The sequence below is a fragment of the Pyrus communis genome, chromosome 15 (genome assembly GCF_041283825.1).
Source record: "Pyrus communis isolate YQ-2024b chromosome 15, ASM4128382v1, whole genome shotgun sequence".
NCBI classification, from domain to species: domain Eukaryota; kingdom Viridiplantae; phylum Streptophyta; class Magnoliopsida; order Rosales; family Rosaceae; genus Pyrus; species Pyrus communis.
In genome coordinates, this window is record NC_142579.1 from 38,871,722 (window position 1) to 38,881,216 (window position 9,495).

General features: G+C 34.7%; 1 protein-coding gene across 1 annotated transcript; it reads right to left on the reverse strand.

The window, feature by feature from the left end:
* Positions 1–2,004: 2,004 nt before the first annotated feature.
* Positions 2,005–2,812, reverse strand: LOC148690989 (peamaclein). Its single transcript, XM_088685379.1, has 2 exons — positions 2,637–2,812; positions 2,005–2,325 (listed from the first exon to the last, which is right to left on the reverse strand). The coding sequence occupies exons 1-2, from the start codon at positions 2,716–2,718 to the stop codon at positions 2,141–2,143; spliced, it is 267 nt and encodes an 88-aa protein (XP_088541505.1). The 5' UTR covers positions 2,719–2,812; the 3' UTR covers positions 2,005–2,140.
* Positions 2,813–9,495: the final 6,683 nt, after the last annotated feature.

Below are 9,495 nucleotides of genomic sequence, written 5' to 3' on the forward strand. Positions count from 1 at the left end.
TAAATCCATGGATTTTCATGGTCAATGCTTGGATTTAACTTTTAAGTCAAAGAAATAAATAAGGATGTGCAACGGAAGAAAAGAGGTGTTCGAAAATCACTTCACGTAAATAGAAATACATTGAAGAAATGAGAGATGGAAGTATCATAGAAAGAGGGTGGGTGGGATGTGGAAAAACAATATATAGAATTGTACATAGCTAACAAGTCATGTCGTAAATGGTTCGCGCTCTTAAAGATGTGTTGTCACACATCTCATAACACAAACCATATGAGTTGCATTGCATTAACTTTACGGATCATTTTGTTGTACCAAAGACATACTTATGGCGGGAATAAACGTGAGACACAAAACCCACCAGCAATGACATTGTTTTACGTCTAAAAGTGGCAGCCACAGCTGGATACCGTCCTCGTGGGGGCGAGGGGAGTTGCAATGCTAGCTGCAAAGCAACAACTGGAACCTAATAAGTAGACCGCAAGTAATGTCCGCAATCCTTTTTTTTTTTTTTTGGAAAGGGACATTAAATTTGTAGATAAAATTTTACAAACTAAATGATATAGAAGTTGATTGAATTATTATTTAAGTGTTGATTAATGTGCTTATTGTCTATCAGTGATAATCATTTAGTTTACAAGTTTAGTCTACCTAGCATTACTTTTTCCAAAAATAAGAAAAGAGTGTTGAAAGAAAATATGAGAGAGTGGAAACTACTTCCGATACAAAATTAGGTTCGACATTGGTTCACTTCGTTGATAAAGGTGACGTAACTATCTTAGTACTACATAACAATAATTGATACATGAAATTGAATTATTGAGATTGAAAATAGAAGATCGGTTTGAATAGTTGTGGAAATCAAATCTAATCGCTAAAAGTAAAACACTCATAGCATTAAGTGACACGTAGTATTGAAGCCACACCCACTCTAAATTACTACGAATTCCTTGAATGTGTGAGAGACTAAAAAAATTGAATCAGATAATCTAATTAGTTGGATGGTCCGATCATTCAATAACAACTCTTAACGTCGTTCATTGTTACTTCAATTACATAGCTGTTGACATCGTCTCTATATATTTGTGAGTACGTAACATTTACGTGACGGGGAATTGAGGCCATGGCATCATGTCACTTGGTGAGAGCAGAAATTGTTTTGACGGGAACAAGTCGGTTACAAACTGGGTATTGCAAGTACATATGACGTGGCAGAATACCAATCGGAGTGTCAACTGGGTCTCTCGGAGTAGGGGAGGGAGGAAATAGATTTTCTCTGGATCTCTTCAACTAAGGTCATCGGATCAAGTGCTCCGGACATTTTAAATTTTATTTAACGGTAAAAAATTATCACAGTTTTTAAAAAATCAAAATAGATGAGCCGTTGGATAAAATTTAAAAGGTCCGGATCACTTGATCCGATGATTTTAGTAGAAGAGATCTGAAGATGATCTCTTTCCGGGGATGGGGCCTCATGCATGACAAATGGCCTCTGAAGAGATGAGACGTACTATGTATGCATGTGAAATTGTTATCTGTCAACCTCTCCCACAAAATATTTTTCTTTTTCAACCAATATTGTATAATCTCTTCTCGATCGATCCTCCACCAGAGATCCAACCGCATATCCCTCCTCTGTATGAATATGGAAGGTTTCACCGTCATTGTGTCGTTCCCATTCAATAATACAATATTATATACACTGTATTTTAGAACTGAAACATTTTATGAAAATAAACTCATTAATATAAGTTGTTATCCCTTCGTATATGAGTTGTGATCAATTTTATACAATATTTCAACATTACATACAAAAAAACAATATTACTGAAGCGAGAGACTCGAACTTAGATCTTGAATGCATAAATAAATGGTCCTAACCGGCTTAATGTTAAAATTTGTTAGGAACGTTATTGGTGCTTGCTTACAATGACAAGGTTGTTACACTCTTCCTAAATTATTACTGAAATATCATTGTTCTTTAAAAAGAATGAAATACACCTTAAATTGGTACAACCTCCACTTTATTAATATATAAAAGTTACACAATAATATCCACTTTCGTTAATATTTTGTAGGGTACCTCCCAGGCACAAATGCATACCAACATCATCACAAATGACCACAAAAGAAAATGAATCAATTAAGGGCACTTGTCCTCGCCCTTGGAGTTTTTGAGGTCCCTATAGCAAGGGCACTCGTCCTTGTTCCCATAAGTCCCCGATGGAACGCAGTGACATTTCTCACAACAGATTCCACAGTACTTCAAGCACCTTTCCTTGTATCCAGCTTTTGAACATCTCACCCCACACTTCGAGTCACAAAATGCTGCAAAATTCATGCAAATAGGTAGGTTAATTAGAACACCAATATATATGCATATCACATAATTAGTTTCAACGAAGTTACATTCTAAACTACACTTTACTCTACAGAAGAGTACTCTAACTCAACTGTAAGAAAGCGAACATATTATCCTGACTAATTAACCTAACTCAAATTTTCCATATATTCCTAGTTTTAGAAACAAATTAAGAGAGGAAAGAAAAATGAAAGAAGAATATTATGAACTCTAGAGAAACATGGTTAATTAATTACACAAAAAGAGTAGCTAGTTGAAAAAAAAGTAAGGATCGTACGAGAACCAGCCATTGATGCCTCAAAGAAAGAGGAGCTGAGGACAAGGCAAACAAGCATGAAGGTTGCAAAGACGAGCTTCATTTTTGCCAAGAAGAAGATGAGAGGTTGAAGATGGAAAGATTAGAAATCTGGCGGGCAATGGAAACCTTCTTTTTGTGAGTGTATGGTGCTTTAGATGTGAGAAATGAGGGGTATTTATAGTAGGAGGGGTAGGTAAAAAGGATAGGAATGTATAATATTTATGCAGTTTAAATTAAATATCAGAGAATAGTTGTTTACAAGCAAATTTACAGAGGAGATCATTGCTTCAACGTAAAAATAAAATACATAGGAGATTCATTTTAGACAATGAATCTATTAAGGTGGTCACTGAGATTGTTCACGGTCAATTATTTTGGATAATTTTTTTCGTTAAATTGAAGAAACCACCATGGGTAAGGTTGATTTGAATACCCTCAATTTAACAGAAATTTCTCACAAAAGAACTAAAATAATTGACGATAAATAACTTCAAAAACTACTTTTATGGACTTTAAATCTCAGAGATCATAATGGATAAAAAAGACTTTAAATCTCAATGTTCTAGAGTGTACTATAATTTTCATAAAAAGAAGAAGGGGATTGAGAAGGCAGCTGGAAAGGAGTGCATCTAGCTCCGGAAAGAACAAAAACGAAGAATTTAGTCAGTTTAATGTTGACCAAAAGCCAATGTTAAATGTTTTTTCATTTGCCCATGCCTCTTTCAACATGGCATTAGATTGGATTGGCACGAAAGTGGACTCAGGTGCCAAATAATTATGTAAGCTACAAAACGCGTTTTGTATCTTTCAATAAAATAGACTGATGGCTAAAGGGCTATCCAATAACGTTTTACAAAATAATTTTTGAAAAACTATTCTGTAAAACAAAAAACGACAAATATAATTTTGTATTTATGTGATTTGAAAATGTGTCTAATAGTGTAGTTCGAGAATGATTTCAGAAAATGAAAACATTGAAAACACTACTATTACCAAATATCAATATATATATATATATATATATATATATATATATAACTTTATGTTTGGTAGCGGTGATGATGAGACGATGGAGAATGTGGTGGTGGTGGCGGCAACATTAATGATAAAATCATGTCATTTATTTTTTATTAAAACTCTTAACTTTGTTTTATAATGTATCTTTTATTTTCTATTATTTTGAAAACTGTTTTTAAAAACAAAGAAAACATCGATTGGATATTCTACAAAACTTAGGCTAAACATTGTCTTTTTAATATATTTTCACAATCTACCGAACACATTTTTCACCTGTTTTTGTATCTTAGAAATGAAAAACTTTTTTGCAAAAAGTTAACGAATAGTCCCTAAATAACAAAGAAGGTTGTAGGTAAAGGGAAAAGAGTGGTTTACATAAGCACTGAGTTGTATGATCAAATCTGTGTAAGTGACCATGAGATATTAATGCATTTTGTATTAGCAGACGATTACTCATGAACTTGTGGGCGTCCTTTTTTACACTTACTGATACGAACACATAATACCTAAGTTGCCTAAACTGTAAACCAACCACTTTGTTGACAACTAAGAAATTCTAGATGGATTTAGAATTAGAACACCGTAGAACTCCAAGTCCAAAGTTGAAATAAAACACAAAACTTTAGCCTTTTAGTGAATGTGTATAATGCCCACTACCACCAAAGGAGGATGGTCGGTCCCGTCATTTGCCATTTTTACTTTTAACGTGTTTTCTTTCGTGACATGTCATTTCAACATTGCCTATCACCAAACACCAAGTCAAATACATTGCAAACCATATTTTGGTTTATCTTCCTTAATTTCAACAAAAATTCCAATCCATTCAATTTTAAGGCAATGTCAATAAAGAATCTCCAAGCTTCCATGTTGCATCACTTAGCTGGCATGATGCAGACTTTGCGGGCTTACGACAAAATTTAGGAAATTTTTCTGAAATGTCATATGAACTTGTATTTATTTTTTCATTTTTCATATAAACTAAAATTTTAAGCAATTTGTTATACCAACTTTCCGAAATCATCAATTTGTCATCTCACCCTACCTTCGTTAAGTTTTCCATCCAAAATAAGTCATATGCCTTGCACATGACTTGTGTTAAAAATTATTTCTGTCATTTTAACACCCTACTTCCTTCTATTAAGTTGCATTTAACAAAAACATTTATAGGGTGTTCGGTTTAGCTAGCTATGAAATCAAATTTTATATGAGCTTTGTAATATAAGAAACAAGTTGAGGTTTGGTGCCAGAAAATGGATTTGTAGATGCATATATGCTACTCGAACACAACGATCCAGATGAATACCCTCGAACACAAAATTTAAGAGTTTTATTAAAGAAAAGTAAAGAACTTGTAAAAAGATCTTAAATGACAGAAATAATCTTGAACACAAGTCATGTGTCTCGCACATGACTTATTTTGGATGGAAAACTTAACGGAGTTAGAGTGAGATGACAAATTGATGATTTTAGAAAGTTGGTGTGACAAATTGCTTAACATTTTAGTTTATATGACAAATTGGAAAATGTGTACAAGTTCATATAACATTTTAAAAATTTTCCCTAAAACTTATGTTGATCAGAAGTTGCACAAAACAAAATATAACTTATATAAAGCAGTTTCATTTTTGACTGTATTGAGTCATTTTATAATAAAATCTCATGCATGGTGGACAAGTAAGTTACTAAGGGTAATCCCTGACCAACACAAACTAAAATGTTGTATTTTGTTCAAACTACTACGAGCTGGTCTCACACGATTGTTTTTAATTTTTGTATATGATCTATCAGACGTAAGATCTGCTCCTTGGAAAGAAGCAAAGAAGCTTTTTTGGTTAGGCTTAATTGGTATTGCTCATATACTTGATAGGAGTTTGAATCACAAGACACAAATGTGAGATGATGTACTATCCATCGATTAAAGGTACCTTGTAGCTTGCAAGTAAAGATGTGTTAATGGCAGTTTCCTCACCAACACGGTTTAAATTTCGAATGCGTGTGGGCTGTGTTGTCCATGCCCTTAAGACAAGACGGAAATCGTTGTCAAAATATTGAGGAAGGTCCGAAGCAGGCAAGGGCCTGATCGGGATTCTTGCCTACTGGCATCCCGCGGAGCTGGAGCCCATGAGAATTTTAGCTTCGGGCCCAACAAGTTATGGATATCGTTAATAGTTAACGAGATCACAATTGGAGGGACAATCGTCTTGAATTCTACATTTTTAAGTCCTTAAAAAGAGCCTCAAATTGGGTTTGATATTGTTTTTTTTTTTAGCGTAAATTGGATTTCAATTCCAAGCTCATTTAAATAATTTAGGTGAAGTTTTCTCTTTTGATGCGAGATAACTTTTAACGTGTCTTTTCACGTCAATCAAACTAAGAACTTAACACGTTTACAATGTACATTAAATAATGATAAGATACTAGATTAACATGTTGAGATACAATGAACGAAGGATAGGGAACCACCGCCTAAACCATGGACAACGAAAGTATTAATTGATTGTGAAATGTTGCTGTCTTTGATAGTTGCCTCACTTCCATGTGAAATGAATGACCACCCAAAACCACAAAATCTCTGGTGGTCCGAAAATGTACGTGCCAAATTGTATGTCCTAAGTAAATGGGTCGTCCTCAACCCATATCAACTAGAATAATTTATACTAAATGTATTCACTACGTTGTTTTTTTGTTCAATATTGAATTGTTATGTTCAAGTTTTTCTCTCAATGACAATGTATTACTGAACTGGAATGCCACATAGCGGCAAACCCATTTTCTATAAGTTGCTCTTCATATCAAAGTTTGAGTTGATGTTAAAAAATGGGGCACTCATAAGGGAGATTTTTCAATGTGTCTGAAACATGAGGCGGTACTTAATATGTTAATATACAAGTGAAAAGAAGAATTTATTTTTTCAAATGTCCCTTTACTAATATAATGACATATGATGTATGTGCTCGTGTTTTGAACATGGTTGAAAAGCTGTCATTATTGCAATTTAAAACCATGATATTATGGCAATTGATGCATAAGAACATCATTAATGGTTGCATGTGGTGGTCTGCAACATGCATAATTAGTTTACTATGGGAAAATTGAAATGTAACCAACTCGCTCTGGTCTAAAGGTACTTCTCTTTACATTATTGGAGGGTGTCCCAAATTCAAATCGGTAATATTTTGCAAAAACACGTGACTTGGATGCCTTTTAACTTTGGGCCTTGGCAAGCCACAACCTGTTTTGAAATGAACTTTTTGGGCCCGACTCTTCTCATTTATGGGCCGACGTCCATGACTGCAAGACTGAGAGGGCCCATTACTTTTCTCGTGAACAAGAAAAATGGAAACCTAACTTATTTCCGTGATTAGCGTAGCTGGTGCTTTTTCGCCTTTCAGACTAAGGAAGTGCAAGTGTGTAAGTGGGGTGGGGGGACACTTTATTTTATTTTCGGTTATTGTCTCCATCAATGAATATAAAATATGGGAAATAAATTGACCAATATGATACGAGATAAAGTTGACCATCATATGTGAGTTGGAGCTACGAAAATAAATTTGAATAAGCAACAAGATCCCACATTTCTTGTCCTTTTAATTGATGTTAAATTTGGTTTATACATCATATTACTAAATTAGTTATTAGTTTAATGATATTTTTTCTGCCAATCATCAAAACAATAAGAAATGTCACGAAAACTCCTGCTCTTAGAGTGTGTCTTCAGCAACGAGGAACATTTTAAACTTGAGTTTCTTTTGTTGATAAATAAGATGTTTAACCATCATAACAATGTCAGAAATTTGAAACTTAGTTGTTACAAAATATTCATCTTTATACACGACACGAGGTATCAAGTTTGAATTCTCCTCTTCCGTATAACTTGTATAAAATTTGATCTAATTTTTCAATTTTGCAAAAATCTATAGTTAGCTCATCCTCCTAATTCCCTTTGGAACCCTAAGAAGTTTGCCAAAGTTTTTGGTCAAGACATATAATTGCAGGGGACAAACAAACTCTCTCACGCAGGAAGATTTTTGTCGTGGCATCTAGCAGTGGCAGAATCAATTAATAATGTCAATCTACACATCACATGCCAAGAAAATCTATTAAAAACGTCCCCACGAATTCAACAACCAACGCTTCCTCTCGGGGTCTCTAACCATCTAACACCCATCAAGGAATTGTCTGTCACCCTGATCAGGTCCGGCTCCATGTTAGGTGTCTAGGTCCATGCCGATCCTTTAGGCTGAGGCTTGCAAATTATAAAACAAATGATTTTGTTTGAATCGTGACAATTAGGTTGCAAACTAATGAAAATATCACATGTCGTCATATATTGGACGGATAGCAACAAAGGGGCGACTCCAAGTCCACAAACCTCTCCACTTTGCAAGGATTGGAAGCAGAACATTTATCGTACACAGTGTTTCTCTTACCTTACTAAGATGTTGTTTTTGCGACTCGAATCTGTAACTATTCGGTCACAAATAAGCAACATTTTCCTCTATCACTATTCCCTCTCACTTTTGGAATTACAAACTAGGAAATTTTACAATACCACGATCTCCTCATCCAACAAGGAAGCTATAGAAACTATATATAAAAAACATTAATCGCAAACTGGATAAGGTGCGGAATTCTAACATATTGCTTTGAGTTTAAGCCTTACCAATTTGAACGCAGGAGGACCAACCGTAGCCAACACCACCCCCCAAATTTACTTGTTTTGCAGGTTATTTTTCATCAAGGTCGTTGAAAGTTTGGTGCTCTAACATGAGGCATCATTCAAACGTAAAAAGCTCAGTTCCCAAGTAAAAAACAAGGTACACAATTCTTTCCATGAGTGCATAAATTTGTCCTGTTTATATATCATTTTTGAGTTGAGAATGATTTAGCGTTTGGACGCTCTGTTGATTATATTACGTGACGGAAATAAATATAGATTTTGTTCTTTGGAGCATGCTTAGGAAGCTTTGCACGCTGATATTAAAATAGGAGAAGCCATCGATTCACACTCATTAAGACATGCAACATGATCTCTCTTTTTTTAACTTTATAATTCCAAAAAACATATCATGTTTTCATGTTTTTAAATTTACCAAACAACAAGAAGCAGCCAATAAAGCAGCAGTCCAACAACTAAAGATCGGAGATTACATGACTTGCCGTTTGACCGTTGATAAACGGCGCCAACCCCCACAGAGTCACAGATCCTCACGGCCTCTGCCATATCATATTGGTCACGAGAAAGATTTTGCCCCCAAAATTTCCAGTTTTCCATAACCAGAAAACTTTTTAATTTGTCAGGGCGTCGTCGTATTGTAGTAGCCCTGCACGCTTCAGCGGCTCATGCTATGGTCCTATGAAACCTTATAATAAGAAGGACAAATTTTATGTATTGAAAATTTTACGGTGACAGTGTTTTAAGTCAATAGCACTTATGATATTGAAAGTTATAAGAATATTGATAATGTTGCATTCCGGAAATAAATTATTTGGTTTGAACAATCAGACCACATGGCTGTTTGGCCGAATAGTGGCACCAATCTCCTACGGGCAAGGTTGGATGGGTATTTTTGTGCTTATGGATAAATAACCACGTGGTCCGATTGTTCAATACTTTCTCTACAATAACAATGTTACAATTATATAAATTAACATATATCAATACGTAATTGGCTTATAGTAACGTTCCAGTGTTGCATTAACGTATAAAAGTTTTTCTCAAAAACAAGGTACCAAATAAGAAAATGGGGGAGTGGAAAATGACAAATAAGCCATTAACCAACCGCGCTTCTCTTCACTCCTTCCTACTGGTTGGCGAAAT